Source organism: Schistocerca gregaria, chromosome 1 (assembly GCF_023897955.1).
Source record: "Schistocerca gregaria isolate iqSchGreg1 chromosome 1, iqSchGreg1.2, whole genome shotgun sequence".
Taxonomy (NCBI): domain Eukaryota; kingdom Metazoa; phylum Arthropoda; class Insecta; order Orthoptera; family Acrididae; genus Schistocerca; species Schistocerca gregaria.
The window spans coordinates 501252253-501273597 of NC_064920.1; the positions used below are offsets into that span (position 1 = coordinate 501252253).

General features: G+C 39.1%; 1 protein-coding gene across 1 annotated transcript in view; it reads right to left on the reverse strand.

The window, feature by feature from the left end:
- The window catches only part of LOC126354059 (ribonuclease P/MRP protein subunit POP5), an 80705-nt gene that overhangs the window by 24995 nt on the left and 34365 nt on the right, over window positions 1-21345 (reverse strand). The window contains exon 3 of the mRNA XM_050003426.1: window positions 3377-3546. Within this exon, the coding sequence (XP_049859383.1) occupies window positions 3377-3546 (170 nt within the window). The remainder of the gene's footprint in view (window positions 1-3376; window positions 3547-21345) is intronic.

Below are 21345 nucleotides of genomic sequence, written 5' to 3' on the forward strand. Positions count from 1 at the left end.
ATTACATTGTTTCAATGAATTGTTCTAAAATGTAACAAGATTAGATGCAGACATGACAATAAGAATATGTCTTTTTTAAAAAATCTGAAAAATCACACAGCACAAATGTATAAAATGCAATATTGTCTTTGAAAAACAAAAATTCACCTGAAAGAAATGATATACCCACAAATGTAACCAAGGTCGTTAATGAGATTATTTCACAACCATTGAAAATTATTATACACAAACTGTTCACAGGCAGGGAGGTTTTCCAAACACACTGAGTTAAAACTGTTATTAAAAAAGGGATCGATAAAAGGTATGGAGAATTGCTGCCCTATCTCACTTCTGCTATACTTCTCTTAAGTGTTTAATAAGATTGCACTGAAACAAATTCAAAAAATATTACAATAAATAAAATAATTTTTAACAGCCCATTTGCCATCCAGAAAGGAATATCAATCAAAGAGTTTACTTGGAAGATATGCACCATACAAGATGAGGATTAAAAAGTCACACACTCTGTGATGTGACAAAAACATTTGATTCAATGAATCACTCCTTACTTCTCCAGAAATACCAGATGTACTGACCACAATTTAAACTGGAAGACACACATAGACACGTTTGTAAATATACCGAATAGTTTAGCATTTGCTTCTGGAGGCAGAGGATCAACAAGTGTCACTCAACAACAGCAAATTAATAAAATAAAATAATCAGGAAGAAATGAATTGTGAAACACACCTTCCTTTACATTTATGAGGTATTGATTTTCTTATTTAGAAAACAACATACACTTAAAACTTTCCATTTCCAACAAAGCAATTACAGCACTCACTACAGAAAAAACTTTTAAACTTCCTCCACACCTTTAAAAAATTTAGGCAATTGTATACCATTTTTGGAGACTCAAAAACTAATAGTGAGTACTGTGTAGCAGTATCACAGTATTGTGTGTGAAATAATGTAAAGCTTTTGAGTTACTCTTATAAAAATGTTTTATTATATGAAATTGTGTGTACCGAGGCAAATAAATCATGTTTCACATGCTCACATTGAATCATGTAGTTCCACACAGCATGTAGCACAAGCCAGCAGTGAGAAGCCATATTTAATAATTTTTTGTGTATACTTGTGTTCTTGGTATAGGTTTGTACACATAATGTACAAGAATTGTCAATTATATTCAATTGAGTTTGATGTCAAAAAGTGGAAATGAATCACTGGTAAAAATGTAAAGGACAGAAAAAGGTGGATAATAATGGGTGATTGAAACAAGCCAACAGAGACACAACGCCAGATAGCATCAAATCACTATGTACAACTGTAATGCCTAACTGACACTAGAGTATATTACTGATGTCCTCACATACCCCACACACACTTGCATATATGAGTCAGTGCTGATCTCACATGCCAACACACTTGAATATATGAGTTATTTCAGCAGGTGCCTTCTCTGTCACCCCTGCTTCACACAATTTCATTAGAAAAAATGACCCACTTGACGTGACAAGTACACATCAATGTAAAACAACTGAAGGAAAGTGTTTTCATTGTATGAGCCACAGGTTTCATCCAATTTTAACAGTAAGTATATGGATACATGGTATTAACTTCTTGAGGCACTGGATCCAATTAGTGTCCACAAAGCAGGCTGATGGCAACAGTTATTTAATAAGAGAAATACACAGCCATTTGCTAGGATCACAATATTCCTTAGAACTGAGTGCTTCAAACTATGTTGCACTTTTTTCCCCAGCAAGCAATGGAGTCTTTCAGCATTATAATACTCCTTGTAATCACAAGCATCATGTACTCAAATGATAGAGATAATATTGTGGACTTTCACTGTCCTCAGTAACTTCCAAATATACAAGTCTTCAATCGTATTTGATCACTAGACATAACACACTACTTTTTACAATGAATCTGTTTTATACACAGTATGATTGATCATGTTTCATTATAATACAGTCTCTTCAGCTGATGTAATGAAGGTGACAGGGTTTTTCACCCACGCACACTTTCACACACACAGCTTCATCATTCTCCTTACATTGTGTGTTTAAATGAAAGAGAAAGTGAGAGAAAGTTGGGAAGGGGAGAGGAACTTGCACCATTTCTGTGTTCTTTAAAGATGAATTGAACTTTGTAAATCATACAATATACAATTCTTTGATATTTAGTTAGTTTCATGTTTCATAGATCATTTAAATGATTTTTTTTATTGAAATTGCTGTTGCTCCATGCTTCCTCTTTATGGTGATGGATGCCTATTCTTGTGCTGTCATTTATATTTAACACTAAATTTACCATTATGGTAAGCATAGAAATCAACATATTACAAAGGCACTGCATAAACATTGTCAATACTAATGTGCAAGCATAAAACAAAAAGTCCTTTTACAAATAAGGTATCAACAGCACTCTGTTGGTTCCACCCAGCCTGCCACAGCCGGCCAGAGTGGCCGAGCAGTTCTGGGCGCTACAGTCTGGGGCCGCGCGACCGCTACGGTCGCAGGTTCGAATCCTGCCTCGGGCATGGATGTGTGATGTCCTTAGGTTAGTTAGGTTTAAGTAGTTCTAAGTTCTAGGGGACTGATGACCTTAGAAGTTAAATCCCATAGTGCTCAGAGCCATTTGAACCAGCCTGCCACTCACAGTTACATGAAAGATGGCACTTTTGACTCTCTTGTCAACTTGCCACCAGTTGAGGCCATCCTTCCATTACTCACTGTCTCCAATGAGGGGCACTGCATGTACACACCACCAGAGGATGTAAATACACACGCCCTCGCTGCTTGACACTTTGTTTGGCCAGCGCATCATTCCAAGCAGTCAGAATTCAGAGCTCGCCTCCACATCAAGTTTGTCTATAGGCTTATGGACTTAAGTGTGAAACGCTGCAGTAAGGAACGCTGTATTGAAGTAGCATGATGCTGCTAAGTATTATTAATACTGAAAGACTTATACATGCCAGTCAACTTCGAGACCATTTGTTACAATCGTGAATGTTACTATCATCACCTGTGTATAATTCAGCACCACAGAAGAACCTAAAGCATTCAAAGTTATGTATAAAACAACTATTAAGTGCACATAGTGTAAACAAACAGATTAATGAGTTATCTTTTTGTAGATGTCTGCTTGCATTTACTAGCCACCTCAGCTACCCATACAACATATTCATCAATTATTTCCATCAATTTCTTATAAACAATGTGAAAAATGTGTTTCTTTCCATTTAATCAACTTTGCACTAATGTAAATATCAGTAATTCTACCAAAACAAGTCAGAATTGCACACAGAAGCATTTTAACAAAAAAATACATTTGCTCTTAAAGTCTAATCTGTATCCAATCTACTCCAGAAAATGTTTACACTCACCCGGACAAAACGGTAACACTGTTGCAGAGTAGCACCAACATACAGAGTGTGCAGAGTTATTTGGTGGCCACTGACGTCATTCATCATAGGAAGTGTACTGGCAACAAGGCGATGAGGACCATGTCGAGTCCGAATCATAGCAATGCGTGTCCACTTGTTACAGTATTTTGCTATCAGGAAACAAATTTCACAATCATCATCATTTAATAGGATTATTCTTTTGTGTGTTCATTAGTTAGAACAATTTTTAAACAAAACATTCTCAATATTATTGCTACACCAATCAAAGTTTCACAATCATGTTTTTTTTAATCAATTACAAATCCATTCTCTCTTGATGGAGATGGTGAGTACAATACTAAAATGCTAAAATACAAACTACATCTTTTATGGCTAGAATAACAATTGTTATTTCACTGTGTATGGGATAAGAATTCTGCTCTCCTCTGAAGTTAAATGTCTCTTACATCTATGAGACCTTCCCTTACAACCTCTTAAACAAAAATATAGTGGTTTGGTTTGGTTATGCTTTAGGGTGCAAACAATAACTGGGGTCATATGCACCCAAGTAAAACAATAGAACATGAAGACAGAGGGGAGTTTAAAATGACTATACATCACTCCCAATTGACATAAGGTGCACGGAGAAAGTGCTACAAAAGACACCATGCACAAAGGGAGGTCCAAAACTAAAAATTAAATGGCCTTCATCATATTGCTTTGATGGATAAAAAGTAAAACATGGTCAACAACCCATGCGTCATTTGCTAAAACAGCCTAACACTCAGACAGCAAACCCAAGCAGGAATGTAAATGGGTATTCCACCAGGAAGTGGCATACAGTTAAAATTAGGGTGCAATGTGTACAAAGTGGTGGGGTAGCACCACTTAACGAATGACGATGTCTAACAAGGCAGTACCCAATACGCAGCATAGTTAAATGACCTCCTACCAGCGGGAGGGCCGAGAGGAGGTCATCCAAGCTGCTGGGAGAGGCTTCATAAGCCGGAGCTTCTTCCTGTGAAGGGAGGACCATTAGCCATGCCAAAGGGGCACCACCTCCTGACAGACACAGAGATCATCAGAGGAAATATAGGACCTAGATGTAAGAGGACTGCAGCCTTGGTAGCAGCCTTGTTTCCTGGTAGAGTGACATGACCAGGAACCCACATAAATATCACACTGGCTCTACCAAGAGTGAGCAAGTGACAATTTTACTGAACCTGCTGCACTATGGGATTGGCGGTGCACAGCGAACATAGACTTTGAAGGGTGCTGAGTGAGTCTGAGCAGAGGACACAATTGAAAAGTCTGTGTCACAGGATATACACCATGGCCTGATACAGGGCAATGAGCTTAGCTGTAAACAGTGAACAGTGTGGCAGAAGCCGACATCAAAAGACATGGGTGCCAATGACGATGGCACATGCGACCCCAGTCATGCCGAAAGCCATTCAGTGTATACAAGGGTACTATCACAAAGTTCCATGCAAAGATTGAGATACCACAGACGACAGAGCAAAACTGGAGTACTGTCCTTAGGCAGCTTCATGAAGCCAAGGTGGTGAAGGGTTCACACCCACAGGGAAAGTTGCAGGTAGTGTAAAGTTAAGCTGCCATATCAACTGCTGAAAGCGGACTGCAGGAGGTACCAGAGAAGAGGGACACGCCCCTTACTGGCAATCAGAGGAATCATCGAAGAAGGAGGCATAGGATGGGTAGTCATGCATGGCTGACAAATGGCATGCATACCTGCTGAGGAGAAAGTCAGGCGGTAGGACAGTGGTAGTTCAGCAGCTTCAGCATACAGACTCTCAATTGAGATAGTGTAAAAGGCATCAGTGAATAGTGGATAGTGTTGAGATAGTGTAAAAGGGATGGATGAGCAGATGCATAAACAAAGCACCCATAGTTGAGTTTCTAATGGACAAGGGATCGGTACATACTGAGGAGCGTGGTTTGATCAGCACCCTGGGAAGTACCATTGAGGACACATAGGACACTGAGGACCCGCATGCAGCAGGCTGCCAGGTAAGACGCATGGGAGGATCAAGGGAGTTTCCTATTGGGCATGAGCCCCAGGAATTTTGTAGTTTCAATGGATGGACAGGTAACAGGCCCAAGATGTAAAGATAGTGGGAGAAAGCAAATGTGTCGCAACAAATTCATACACATGGTTTTGTCAGTGGAAAAGTGAAAGCAATTGTCAATGCTCCAGGAGTGAAGACGATCAAGACATCGCTGAAGGAGCCACTCAGGGAGACAGGTCCATGGAGAATTGCAATAGATGGCAAAATAGTCAACAAAAAGGGAGCCGGAAGTGCCCATCGGAAAGGCCATTATAGGATTAATGGCAATAGCAAAGAGGGCAACGGTCAATACGGAGCCCTAAGGCACACTATTTTCCTGGATAAAGGCGTCTAACTATGCAGAACCCACACGCACCTTCAGAACATGGTCTTTTAAAAATTCCTGAAGGAAACAGGGCAGGCAGCCATGGAGGCCCCATGTGTAAAGAGTATGGGGGTACCAGTTCTCCAGCAGGTGTTGCAGGCGTTCTCCAAATCGAAAAATATGGCCACAGCCTGGAATATTGCAAAAAACCATTCATGACATGGGTGGACAAAGTAATGAGATGGTCAACTGTAGAATGCCGCACTCAAAATCCACACTGTGCATTCATCAGTAAATTATGAGACTCGAGGCACCATACTCACCAGGCATGAATCATACATTCCATCACCTTGCAAATGCGGCTGGTGAGAGAGAAGGGGTGGCAGCTAAAAGGAAGTTTTTTTTCCTTACCGGGCTTAGGTAGGGGTATGACGGTGGCTTTACACCAACATCTGGGAAATGTGCCCTCTGCCCAGATGCAGAAAGTGTTTGCCCGCAAGAGAAAGGTGCTGCAACAGCTGAATGTGGACGGCGTCTGGCCCTTGGCTGAAGGATCGGGATCAAGTGAGAGTATGGTCTCACTCCCTCACAATAAAGGCGGCATTGTAGCACTCACAATTCGGAAAAGAGAAGGTTATTGCCTGAGCCTCCTCCACTCGGTTCCAATCAAGAAAAACAGGGTGTTAGTGGGAAGAGCTCGAAATGTTCACAAATTGCAGCCCAAGGTGTTGGAGATAGCAATAGCGTCCATGATGACATCGTCTGCTACTATCAGGACAGAAATTGGGGAAAGGATCTTGGTTCCAGAGAGACATCAGAGGCTGGCCCACATTACAGAGGAAGGGGTGGAACTGTTAAAAGAATTAGCGAATGAAATCCAGCTATTTTTTGCTATCCCGAAGAACGCGACAACACTTTGCAGGCCTCTGTTTTTAGTGAATGCAGTTTGACATCGTAGGATGATGGTTAAAACGTAAAGAGCACATCTCCGTGTGCGAATTGCATTGTGGCATGCTTCAGTCCACCAAGGGACTGGGACATGACATGGTAAAGAGGAAGTGTGAGGCATGGAACATTCTGCAGCAGTAAGGATAATGTTTGTGAGATATTTCAAGTGGTCATCACAACTGGGGAAATCTTGTTTTTTGAAGGTCGCCAGGGAGGAGTAAAGCCACCAGTCAGCCTCATTAAGCTGCCATTTGGATGTGAATGTGCACGCAGGTGGGGGAGAAGTCAGCAAATGGATAGCACACGGGAAATGGTCGCTCAAGTAGGTGTCAGAAAGAATGGACCACTCAAGACGATGGGCAAGCTGGGCAGCACAGAAAGATAGGTCCAAATGGTAACAGGTTTGCAAGGAGTCAGAAAGGAAAGTGGGTGCTCTAGTGTTAAGGCAGAAGAGGTTAAGTTGGTTAAGAAGATCAGCCAAGAGGGCACCTCCCTAACAGGTCCTGGGAGAATCCCAAATGGGACAATGCACATTAAAGTCACTGAGTAGCAAAAATGGGGGAGGTAGAGGGTAAATAAGGTGAAGGAAGACTGCCATGGTGACATTGAATGACGGAGGGACATAAATGGTGCAGAGGAAAGTCAGGTGGGGAAGGAAAAGGCAAACTGCAACAGCTTGAAGTCGGGTAGTCATGGAGGTGGGTTGACTACGATCATCATCCCATATGAGCAGCATGACGCCCCCATGAGACGGAATGCCGACCTGAGGGTCAAAACAAACTGGGAAGAAATGTGAAAGCTCAAAGCAGTCGAGAGGGCACAATTTTGTTTCCTAAAGTCAGAGTACAAGGGGACACTACGATGCTAAAAGCAGCTGTAAATCCTCTATATGGGACTGAAGGCCGCAAACATTCCATCGGAGGAGAATCATTATGAGGAAGAGATGTAAGGGTTTCACCTCGGCGGTTGCCGAGTGACAGCCTGTGAACAGTCGCTGTTACAGGGCACAGACAAAGGAGGATCCTGCTCCATGGGGTCCTCGGAAGCATCGGCTTGCGCGTGTTGTCGGTCTGTGGAGTACCAATGCTGAAAAATGGTTGGTGGTGTACACTGGTGACACGGAGGGAAGCTGGGCTAAGGTATCATGTGGCAACACCGTCGAAAAGAGGATCTTCAAGTTGGCAAAGGAGAAGACCTTTTGCCTTTAGTGGACTTCCTCGAGCCTTTTCAGTTAGCAGAGGAAGACTCGGGTGTTCTTTGGCTGGTGGGACATAGGAAGTCTTCTGGAAGTACTCCTTTGTCCTTTCCAGTCTACCGATTGTGTAGCTGGTGGTTTCGCTTCTTGAGGCAAGAGTTTGATGTCCTGTTGCACAGCTGGACTGGAGGATGGTGATGCTACCTTGACACTGGGCAATTTTAACTGAATTTGAGGGGTCACATGTCTGGGTGGCCACGTCCATGGCGTGAGGGATAACAAGAACAGAACTATAGGTGCCAGACAGGAGAACGAAGGGTTTGCAACTAGCCAATATGTTGCAAGCAACTGGGTGAGGCACTTTTTCCTCTACCCGTACCTCTTGGACAGCCCACTGATCAAGATACGTGGGACAATCCCGAGAGGAGGCAGCATGGCTACCTTAGCAGCTGATACAGTATGGAGGAGGACGCAGACAATTGTTCTCAAGTGCATCCCTACCACAGGTTACACATCTGGCTGGGTGTTGACAAGATGTTCTAGTGTGGTTGAAACAATGACACTGGTAGCAGCACATCAGGTTCGGAATATACAGTCGGACTGTGATAACTTCATAGCCTGCTTTGATCTTAGACAGAAGCACCACTCTATCAAAGCTGAGAAAAAGTGTGTGGGTTGGCACTCAGGAGGATTTTCATACCCGATGGATTGCAGTGACACCCTGATCAGAGAGGTAAGATTGGATTTCGGCCTTGGTTAGACTGTCGAGCAGCCTAGTGTAAATAACATCACGGAAAGAATTCAAAGTTCTATGAGCCTCGGCACAAACAGGATAGCCGTGGAGAAGCGAGACAGCAAGCACACATTTTGCTTAAGAACTATTAGTAGTCCCCAAAAGCAAAGTGCCATTCCATAAATGAGAGCCGGATTTCACAGGGCCAGCATCAACACCTTTCTGAATAATAAATCGATTTATCGTGCAAAGGACTGGCCGTCTTCAGTTAGTCAGACCACAAGTAACCGTGGGGCAGCGGTAAGGATCTTTGAATCATTAGCCTCATTATATTTACTTTTTGTAGACACTGATTGGGAAAACGACTGGCTCATTGCAAGAAAATCCCCCACAATTGCCAGCATCTCCGTCGGCGCCCTCCTTGCAACTGGGGGTCCCTTTCACAAGGGAGCGCACCCGCCTTATGTGATTGTTCACACATCAGGTCACACATCCTGAACAACTGACAAAGGGACCGATCAGTAATTTGGGAAGGTAGTAGCTCAGGCAATCACCCTTCCCTCCCCCTGGCCTGTACCAGGGGGTATGCGCGAATACTACCTGTCGACCCAGGGCTGTGAATGACGTGTTACCCAATCACCTGTTAACGCATCAGATGCATGGGCCAACCTTCAGGAGCACACAGGGAGGAAGAAGAAAAAGAGGAAACTCAAATGTCGAAGCAGAAGAATGAGAGGAGAAACGAAACAGAGAAAGGAAAAGGGAACAAGAAACAGTGGTGAGACTGTGCTTATGTCACTCACAGACAATGCCAAACATTCCCAATAACACCCCATACATGTTCCGCAAGAGAGGAGAAGAAGGGAAAAGAGGCTGCAAAGGCTGGGGCCCCGTGATAGCCAAGCAAGAGCCTGCCAAAGAGTGGCGAGCCCCCTGGGGACACAAAATATATGTACGGATGCATAATTAATGTTTTATTTATTTCTTTGTGTTCACTGTGTACATTGTTATGTTCATGTCAGCTTAGGAGAGTGTAACAAATGGAGAGCTGTGGTATGTTGCATCTCAGTTGCTGCTTTGCCACTGCCTCTCCAGGGTACATATTATGGGGGGGAAAAAAGCTGCATACACAATGCGAAGAACAAACACATACAGTACCACTTTTTTTAATAAAAAAAGACACAAATCTTAGGACAGCAATTCCAACCAACTGAAGACTTAGTGTTACTCTTCATTTTTTGGTAACAGGAGAGGTAATTCAAAATCTTGGACATTTATTTCATGTTTTGAAGGAAACTGTATCTCAAATAGTACTCCAAGTTTGTTACTCAGTGGCGGAAATCCTGAAGGATTATGTAAAGACAACTAAATAAAAGCATCATTACTTATGCGTTTATTAAATTTTTACTCATTTTGATTCAAGAACTGAACATACAACAGCAGAAAGCACAATTTCCATGGCAGTGCCATCAGTATCCATGTTGCTTATGAATGTGACAGGGCAACCATCACTACCTGTTGCTCTGACACATCTACATAGAGAATGACGACTACATACTCTTGTGCAAGTCTAATTCTACTTGAAGTAAGACCTCATTCATCTTTCATATTGTCGCTGCCCTCTGTATTGGTGGCAGTTTCCTGAGTTTGTATGCCACAAACTTGCCGTAGGGCTGCATTCATCAGTGTCCTCATTTTTCTGCTTCCGTAAACCTTTCATTCATTATTGGTAAGTAAGACTGCATCTGTCTTGCTTCACACCCCAGCATTTTATTATTTTAGTGTGGAGGAGATGGTATCGAAGCACCAGCAACTTCCTCTTCTTTATCATCTCCTCTCACTGTCGAACCTTCCAAAACCTGGATTCAAATTTCTTTCTTTCAGATGACAGAGACTGAAAACAGCTGATGCGAAATGGTATGTATGTTCACACAGCTACGTCACTTTCCCCATGGGAAAAATTGATGGAAATCTTACAATATTACAGTTTCTGTTACTAAAGTGAGTGAATTTCATAATTACAAAGGATCATTTAGCACAGCGCAACCTGCTGCCATAGACACCTGTTACAACTTGATGTAAGCAGAGATTGGCTGCCAAGCAAGAATTTCAGATGGAGGTGTATTCAAGAAAGTGAACATAAGTGAATTAATTCATAAGAAATTGAACTTGCCACAAGATAAATGCTTACATGGAGGCACAAATCCCTATATATGTTTTCAATGCAGATGACACTGTTTCATTACAGGAAAATGTTATTCATACCCAGGAAGGTATATTCAAGATCCAAAAGAAAGATTTTTAATTACTGTCTGTCAAGGATTAGAATGATTGCAGAGAACACATTCGGTAATACAGTTTCAATTTCCCATATCTTCTGAAAAGCTTTGAACCTGAAAAGGTGGGAACTATTACACTTAAGGCATGGCCATACCAAATGTGGCCTAATGGTGCAGCCCTGAGCTACAGTGACCAGGCCAAGTCGCATCAAATCACTGAAGTATTCATTACTGCATTGTGTCATTCATTCAAAAGGTGGCTTTGACACAGTGGCCGATGGCCTGCTGCCCAGGCCAGCACCAAGTTCTCTCAGAATACAGATTTGCTGCAGTGGCAGGTGGCTTTGTGCACCTGTTGGTGCATTTAACCATTGTGTTCTTGCACTGTCACAAGTTTCATGTCACATATGCAAACTGTTACTGAGGTTTTGACCACTTTCATTGTGTGACAGCTGATGGAACAAAGGCAGTTGCTTCAGTCAACCGCTTTTGCCTGTGTGGCATCTATTGCCACCGGGTGCTGCAGACATTTGCTGGGACCTGAACCGCACTCCCAGTCTGCATTCTGTCTGGTCAGCCCCCACAACTGGGTACCCCCACAATTTCTTAAGGCAAACTGCCGACATATGGAACCACTATATCCCATAAGGAAGTTTTGATTCATACGATTTATAACTAAAAAAAAATGTGACAAGTTTGAACTATGTTTTTGTCTACCAAAAGTGTACACTGGAAAAATAACTACAGATGAATAGTACTGTACAGTATACAAAACAAATAAAGACAAGAATGTATAATTATTTGTACCTCTTTGTCCATGGTATCTGTCATTTATTTTGGCTCATGAATGTCATCAAAAAACTGCAAAAGTACAAAACCTTTGTATACATTATCCTAACTGTTGCTTAATCTTTCAAGAAGCAATCAAAGTTTTTTTCAGTGCAGTTTTTGTTGGTGTCAAAAATAGCAGCAACATTATGCAGTCTTGTTTTTTGTTACTATTTCTATACTCATTACTTCTAACCTTCAACAGGTGTTCCACTGCCCTATACTGTGCCACCAACTCTACAATCTCCTACCTCGAAAACAAACTCTGTAGTTGTAGATAAAATCACAATGTCAAATACAAGCATAAGTTAGCACCTTGATATGTCTTAATTTGCCAGGAACATTTCATTTTATCTGAATCAACATTGCCACAGACATCCGTTTCTACATTTCAAAATATGTTTGAAACATGTCACAAAATTCAGCCACTGAACAATGACCCGAAACAGAATAAAAAAACTAGATAGGAATTTGTTAGGTTTTACAACTGTTCTCAACTAATGTAAAAGTCTGTAATAGAGCATAACTGGAGGCTAGTAAATGGTAGAGTCAGGCTGACTCATAAAGATCATTTTAATTTGATGATAAGCTCTCCAGAACAATGTTACTGCAATAACTGGTACATCTACATATTGAAACGTAACATTTCTGCCAAATGTTACTTCAGTAATACTTTGAAGAAAATGTACACACTGAAAATAAGTAGTCCCTGTTAACTGAGCCCCTGTAGAAATTTTCCATTCACATAGCTGCAGAATCCACAATTAGATAAATCAATAACAATGAGACAAAACAACTTAAAACACTAAACATTCAGCTAATCTTTTTTTTTATTCATGCAAGGACCACCTTACAATTATACAGGATTTCTCGCTGCAATGCAATGAAAATAAATAACTCAAACATACACATGGAGATGGAATATATTGGTATGCCTTACAAAATCCCTGAAAAACCAAAGTCAGGATGGCTGGCCGGACCAAATTCCATCATTCTGAATGAGGGGAGTGCAGGGAGCTAAGTAAGCAAGCCCCACTCACTGACTCCCAGCATACAGACTCTGCCCAGGGAAGAGGGTCAGTGCAGAAGGGGAACAAGTTGCACTGAACGGGTTGTGCAGAGGGAGGGAGGGAGGGGGGGGGGGGGGGGGGACACGTAGCATCAGAGTAAAAGAGTACTGGCAACACACAATTTGTGCTCCAAGCAGCACTGACAGTGCCATATATTAGTTGCTGCCAGAACTGCTGCTGTGCACAGCGAGTCTATGAAGGTAACGAGAGTTTCATGTTGAATGATGGTGTTTGTTGCTACTGAAATGAAATGACTGTGTGGGATTGAGGGCAAGGAGTCCCCACCTGGGGAAGTTCAGCCGTCGATTGGTGTAACACCTTTTCAGTTGATGCCACATTGGGTGATATGCGAATTTATTTCATATTATTTCTCACAGACAATTTGAAATTAGAATTAACCAATAGTAAAACTTTCATTGTGGTAAAGAAAAAAATGAGAAAAAGTAAAATTCTGAACATTTATGAACATATGTAACACTATATGTATACATTAATCACTCAGTATCAGAATCATTATGTTTCTCATCTGTGCACGATACATTATTATCGCTAGTGTCCTACTCGGCAGCATTAATAATGAAATCATCTACTGCAAATCTACAACACCTTCACACCTCCAGTAGCCTCCTTCCAGCTGTTGGATCTTCCTGCCATGATCTTCACAGCCATCAACAGCTACTGACAGGTGGGAATCACTTGCAATCCTTTGGACATGTCCATGAAATGTTGCAGTCCCTAAACAACCGTCTCACATTTTCTCATTCTAGTTCTACTGCACTCAAATCACAACTATAGGGTGCTAAGAAGACAATCATGTGGCCCTTTTCTTTTGCCATTTCATTTTTTTCCCCCCCCACAGGGCTATGTTTTCGAACAAAAGCAAACAGAACATGCTTCTTCATGCTCTCATTACACTAGCCAAAAGTGAATATATAATGGGATGAAATAAATGATGGTAACCTTATCAACTACTCTCATAACAGAAACAACAATGAAAAACTCCAATTAGCTCTTGTTTCCAAGTTAAAGGGGGTGCATTTAATTATATTTTATTAGCATTCACTGTCAGTCTCTTCCCATACAGGCTTCAAAATCCTGATGATGGTAGACAGAGTGATGAAGTTTCATGCAACAGTATCCGTGTGTATTTTGTCACTATTTTTAGCCCGGGCTCATAGGAACAAGGGGAAGGGGAAGAGAAAGGGAGCAGCAGTGCACATTTCATTTAAGTGTACTTTCAGTCTCTTAAAAGGTGTGTTTTGTTTGTGTGCTGGAAAAACGTGATACTGAAGTGTCATTAGTGTGTGTGACCATTGTAATTCCTGGGATTCAGTGTGCCTCACAAATGCATAAATAATGCTGACAATTTCTACTACATTTGCAGACAAACTATATTGAAATGATGATATCAGTTTCGAATACAGAAACAGACACTGGCAAGATCTCCACAATTCAAGAGAACACCAAGACACAACTCTACATGAAGAAAAAAAAAAAAGGGGGGGGGGGGGGGGGCGGTCCATTGTCAGTCTGTAAGTTAGGAGCAGAGAAATGTAACAGTAAATGAACCAACCAAATTAATTATCCACAGCAAACAAAGTCATCTGATGTAACAAATAATTATTTTATGGAAGTGTGTTATCCACTATGTCCCATTACAGTAGAGAAAATTTAATGCCACACACAAAAACAAAAAGACACAGTTGACAACTATGATGAATCATATTATATTTTTTTCTCTCTCTTTCTTCGTTCTTTTCTTTTTATACATGTAAGCTATATAGTTACAAAGACAAAGGTAAATTAATGAGTTGCTTTGTAGCAGAGGCAATGTTTTGATTTTAAAAAAGTTTTGATTAAAAAAAGAAGGGGTTCACTTTTCAATTGATTAATTTCTGTATCTTCACCTGTTTGTTACTAAAAGCAGTAGCAGGTGGGCATATACACCCGTCTGTCCAACACATCGGCCATGCTGAGAACCCTGCATCCGGAGGTTCGAAGCAGACAAGGTGAATTTACGTGAGCAGCGGAGGAGCAATCCTGCATCGACATTGTTATCATCAGGACTACGCACAATGAAATTAATGTGAAGAAGCACGTAACTTAAATGAGGAATATTTATCTTAAATGTATTGACACTGAAGGTATGTTTATATTAGAACCAGTTAAAATTCACCCACACTATTTGTACCTTACAATTTCTTTAAATTATTCTTTCCAGTTTTTTTTAATTATTATTCAAACAGCAATTATTAATCACTTTCCATTATTTATCTGCCCACCTACATGCCACCATTCACAACACACATGATAACATTAAATATGAATTAGAAATGAATTTAGTAGATTTTTACAAATGGGCAGAAAACAATGCTTTGTCAGAACAGGTAACTGAAGTATGTAATGATTTTAGAATCAGTCAATTTATGGAGGGGCCAGGTAAGTCAGAAGCACACACTTTGTTATGCGACAGTGACTCTCATGAATATGGATATGAAACTGATGCTATGTTTATGAACGATTTGAAAGATAATGGTTTCCAGAATGATGTCTGTGTTAGTAAATGTGAATATGGTGGTGGTGGTGGTGGTGGTGGTGGTGGTGGTGGTGATGATGATGATGATGATGATGATGGCCTCATGGGGAAAAGGGAGGATGAGAAGTTTTTTGTATGTGTAAGGCAGAAATTGAAGTATATGATGATAAGGACGAGAATGATGTTCATGATAGTGTCATAGAAATATCCAAAGATGCAGATGAGAAAATGAGTAATTGTAATGGCAGTGTTGAAGCTAGTGAGATGCTGAGTAATTTCTAGTAAAAAGTTATGCCCCAATGGTGAAGATACTTCAGTTAAAATTTGTGAGAGTAATGATAAATTTTTGGCAAAGATGAGTGATGATGAAGTATTATTTTATAACTTGTGATTAAATAATGAGGCAGCCCAGAATGATGAAAATTTTAGAAAAAATTTGATCAATGTATGTTCAACTTTGTGTCGAAACTGGTGGCACAAAATTAAGTATGATAGCTGTAAACAACTAAAATGTAAATACGTGAGTGAAGATCAATGTCAGTCGAATAAAATTTCTTGGATAAGTGACATTCTAGGTGTGGACAGTAACGATTTTTCTGTTAGTGTCATGAAACTTTGTAATCTAGATAAGACCAGTAAAAGTAAGATACAAACCAAAGGCTTTTTATACGAAAATGTTAAACACAGTGATTGTGATGAAATTGTAGTCCCTTCATTGAAGAAAGATAGGAGCATCGGAAGGCAGGTGCCTTTTTCACACAGGGAGTTAAATTTTTAGATCACATTATTGCTAAAGATGGGGGTCTTGCTGACTGTGAGAAAATAGAAGCCATTTTCAAATTTTCAGCACCACGTAACAGAAAGCAGTTAAAGTCACATTTTGGTTTATGTGGATTCTATCAAAAATTTGTTAGTAATCAAAGTTTGAATGCACCATGTTTGAAAAATTTACTTAAGAAGAATACTGTTCGGGTTTGTCAGAAAGCATTTGAATATATACTTGAACAAACAACACTTATTACACAGACCTGATTTCAGTTTGCCTTTTTGCTTACACACTGACAGCTGTAATTATGAACTAGATGATGAGTTATTTCAGGAAAAAAAGGATGGTAAAATTACACATCATCCAATTGCTTTTCGAAGTACAATGTTACTCAAATATTAAAAATCTTACACCATTACTGAAAATGAGTTATTGGTTATTCACTGGGCATTTGACAAGTTCCAAAAGTATATTCAGATCACATGGCACTAAGTTATCCTCAAGAGTGCAGATTATACCATGAAAGACCATAAGATGGGGTATGTTTTTACAGCAATTTGACTACGAAACAGAACACACCAAAGGTACTCATGATGTTATTGCAGATGCTTTATCTAGGTTACCCTTACGTGGAATTAATGAATTACATGATCAGACTGAGGGAAAAGAGTTTAAGATGAGATATATGAAGGATTTTCACAATGAGGAAGTCATTAGAGCTATGTGCAACAGAATCAAGAGAAATCAAAATCGTGATTCAAACTCTGGAGGATAGTCAAAAGCTGTTTAGGTAAGAGAGGGCATGAAAAACTGGATAAATTTTCCAATGTACACAAAGGTACACTATTTAGGAGGACAGATTATGAAATTAATAACTGAAAGCTATGTTGACCAGAGGAGGAAACTGAAAAATTTACTGGGTAAACTCATGAATAATAAGGACACTGTGGCACTCAAAAATGTACCCAAAATTTCAAAAAAATGTTTATCTTTACAATATGTCTAAAAAGGTAAGGAAAGAATTGTCATCGTGTGATAGATGTCAGTGAGTAAAGGTAATAATAGTACATGTCAAGGTGAAATCCATAACATCATTCCTGAAAAACTTATGGATTTGGTAGCTGTTGCCTTCTCTGGATCTTTGCCAAAGAGTAGGGGTTGTCACAATTACATTTTTGCTACAGTTGACATTTATTTCCAAATTTATAAAATTTTGCTCTGCCAGAAATGCCATAAGTAGAGAGATTATTTCTAAGACTAAGAAGGATGACTTGAAAAATGTAGGAAAACCAAAAGCAATTTCTATCAGATAAAGGATCGCAGTTCATATTTAAAAATTTGTTGAAAGAACAGCAATTTAACTCATTTTGATTTCCGTATATAAGCCGTCATCAAACCCTGCAGAAAGATACATGAGAGAGATGGTCGCCTATATCATACAATTTGTAATCATAAGCATCCTACATGGTTGAACACATTAGTGATTTTGAAGACACTGTGATTAGCTTACAACACAGTTCCGCTGGACTGGCATCTTTTGAGATTATGTTTCATAAGAAATCTGCAGACATTCTATCAGAGTTGACAATTTTGTCTACAGAGGAAAGAGAAGGTTGTCAGAGAAACAATGAAGAAACAGGGAGAGGCATGAAAAAGGACACATGACAGTAAAGTAAAAGTAACACAGTTTTAAACTGGAATTATGTACTTGTGAAATCACACATTGTGATAAAGTGTATGCAAATATGTTGTTTTGATCTCATGATTGTTACACACAGGAGGGGGGGGGGGGGGGGGTTACACTTATTTGTACTTTATGTATTTGGTGAGTACAAGGGCCTTAGCTAATGTAGTACTGCTTCCTGCTAGTGTTCTGTACCACTGCTTCATCTGCTATCTTTGTCTCTATCAATGTTTTCTTCTATTGTCAATGTTATCTTTTGTTTTTGAAGACACCATCATGAAGTAGAACTTTCATATTTACCTTGGCTAATGTTTAGATATAAAATGCTGTGTACTGATTTAATGCTACATAATTTGCCCAAAAACTTCTTATCTATGCTTTGAACTGTGAAGTGTACCATACTCATGAATCATTCTTTTGCAAAATGAAGTGTTTGACATTTCTCCATTAGGATGATGAAGTAGCCCTTCTCAGATTGAAATACTGAGAAACTATCTGTAAATTGATAAAGACAAAATGAATATGTTAATGATAATCCTTGCAAACTTACAGTGGTTCTCACTGCACAATATCACCATTAAAAGTCTCAGATATTGTTTCTAGAGCAGTCTTAATGGCATGTGCCACCAAACAAAAAGTCTCAGAAGTGTTCTCTAAGAAAACTCTCTTTTTCAGTCATTAGTGACTTGTTTTGCTGATCTGTACCAGGAGAAACCTTTAAAGCCTCTGAATTATTCACTGAGCACATTTTATAGTTTATGTAAATACTCTTAAAAAGTCTCAGAAGTGGTATCTAAGCAAGTCTTTATCATTTACGCATCTTATCTCATACGGTCACTGTACACTATACACCATAAACCAAATACTTGCATATACCTTTACCCACTTGAAGGAATTTTCACTATTTAATATTACTATTTCTGTCTCATTTGTGAAAACATTTATTTTTAGCTATATATACATGTCTTTTCTCATGTTTATTGGTAAATAATTACGGATGAACATTCTGGAAAATTCTCAGAGCCATGTAACTAGATATTAAGCTTGTCTTCATTACTATACTTATGGTGGGCCATTACAAAAAGCCTTTTTTTCAAGTTCAAAACAGTTTTTTTAAAAAAATTACCTTTCACCTTTACTGAATGGTGGCCATTGTCATTTGTGAGTGTGCAACGATGTTTCAGTTTAGAGACGAATATCTCTGCACTGGGTTAAGTTACAACATTGCAATTGACATTATTGTTTTTAGAAAAGTGGCATCTATAACATTGTCTATTACACAAAATACCCTAAATTCAAAAATAACCAGTCAAAATGACTTCCAAAGTTCGGTATCCAAATTTTCAAAAATCCATTTTTTAGATCCAAAAATAACAAAAAAGGAGTGAGTTATGAGAATCTATTTGTTTTCTATAGTTAGATATCATACATTTCTAGCCTCATATATAGCAAGAACACTTACATATGTTTCCTTAATTTTTTATGAATTTTTGAAATTTGAAAATTTTAATTTTTTGATAAGTTTGGGGTTAGTTATCTCAGGTGAGGCTGAATATAAAAATATGATTTTTGCACGGTTTGTACACCTATATGATAGCAACATACTGTAAAAATTTCAACATTGATATTTGACTGTGAACAAAGACAAATGAGGAAATAATTCACATTACTCTACAACTGATCGTATGGCAGTTGCTTATTTATGTGTGATACTGGTGGGATATAATCAATTATTATTGAAGTAAGGTACTGAATTATATACAATAAGTGAAAACATCACTGAAATTAATAGTTATATTATTTTGACATACTTAAATAAATATTTTCAATTAGCATCCTTCGAGATGCGACTGTTCCTAAACCTGGAAGTGAATGTTAAGAACACTTATTTCTCCAAACAGCTTCTGTGATATACAATAAGACCTCTCAGTAGCTGTGGTAAGTTCAAGCACTGAAGGTTTCCTTAAAACATTTTTCATTGGTATCCAAACTTTGTCACTAGAAGATTTCTTGAATGATGTTCTTGGGCCAGCAGGGTGGAAGAATGCCCAAAAACATCACTGTTTTCCAAACTTATTCTTTCAACCTCTGCAAGCCACCACTGTGCATCATACACACATGCCACTATGTCACTCAATGTTAAAGACAGAGAAGTAATTTCACTGACAAAATGATCCTCACCAATTTTAGTTTCTGATGCTACATAGCATCGAACTAAGTTTTCTGCAATGCCAAGGAATTTGTGGAAATGCCTTGTTCCTTTTATTGCTATACAGTTTTCAAATTTGGTTTGAAGTGTTGCTTTCATATGCAGAACCACTTCTTTCTTGATCAGAAAATAGGTAATGCCTTTAATATTATCCTTGAAAAAGATATACATGTCCTGTACTGTGAGAATTTGGTCTGTGGTTGGTTTTTGTAGGCTGGCTTTACTTACTTCATGTTTTGTTGTGTCTCCTACCCCATCACACACATTTTTACCATGGCAAGATGCAAAAAGGCACCATTCAGCCTCTAACCCAAAGTCTACTTTGTGGTTGCACAGATTTGAAAAATTCTTTTTGTTCTTATACTGATTACCACTTCCATCTGAAAAGTATATCAGCTTCTCAACCTTGGGACAAGTTTCTTTTATGTAATTTATTACATACTTTTGAAAAACATGCACAGCCAAAGTGTTGTGCTCCAAGTAGTCACTTAGTATGCAAATTGAAGAACTGCAAACTTCATCTTTCTCATTTTTAAAGTAGAGAATAAATGGATGCACTGTTGCCTGGTCATTGACCCAGTGGTAACCCTGTATTGCATCCTGAATCACAAATGTAAAATTTTCTGCAAAATCAGCTAGCACTATGCATTTAGTTTAACAAAGTTGTGCTTTTTTGTCCTTCAAAAACTTACTTTGGATTTTAGAAACATAGTGGTGACTTTTGAGTTTTTGTAAGTTATCAATTAAAGATTCCCAGTGCTCTTCCTGAGATTTAACCACTGTTATCATTTCTGCACTGTCAGTTATGACCCACTGTTTGAAGGTAATACTGTCTGGCATTTCCTCATCATATTTGTGAAACAATTCAATAATGGTTTCCTTGCCAGGGCATTATTACACAAACTTATCATGCAGTCATAACTGTTAGTGTCACAGATCATTAAATCTAGTAACTCTTTGTAGTTAAGATCACCCGCAATCATCCGTTTGATATTTTGATGATATAAACAAACATATACGGAGTGTGTCCCTGAGAATCCAGCCAAAATACACCACTTTGGGTGGAGGCCACAAAATTTTGACCTTCCAATTTTGCATTTAAGATGAGAATTTTTGAAAGCTACATAAAGTTCATTTAAATTTGACAGCATTAGTCATTTCTGCTTTGTTATTTTAACTCCATTTATACCAACTCTTTTGCTATCTTTACAACCTGGGCACATTCTACTGTTTTCATCATCTTCAAAAAACTGCTGGACCTTTTTAATTGTTTCTTCACTTATACCTATTATACCTACTACTTTCTTCTTTCCTAAAACTAAAAGAA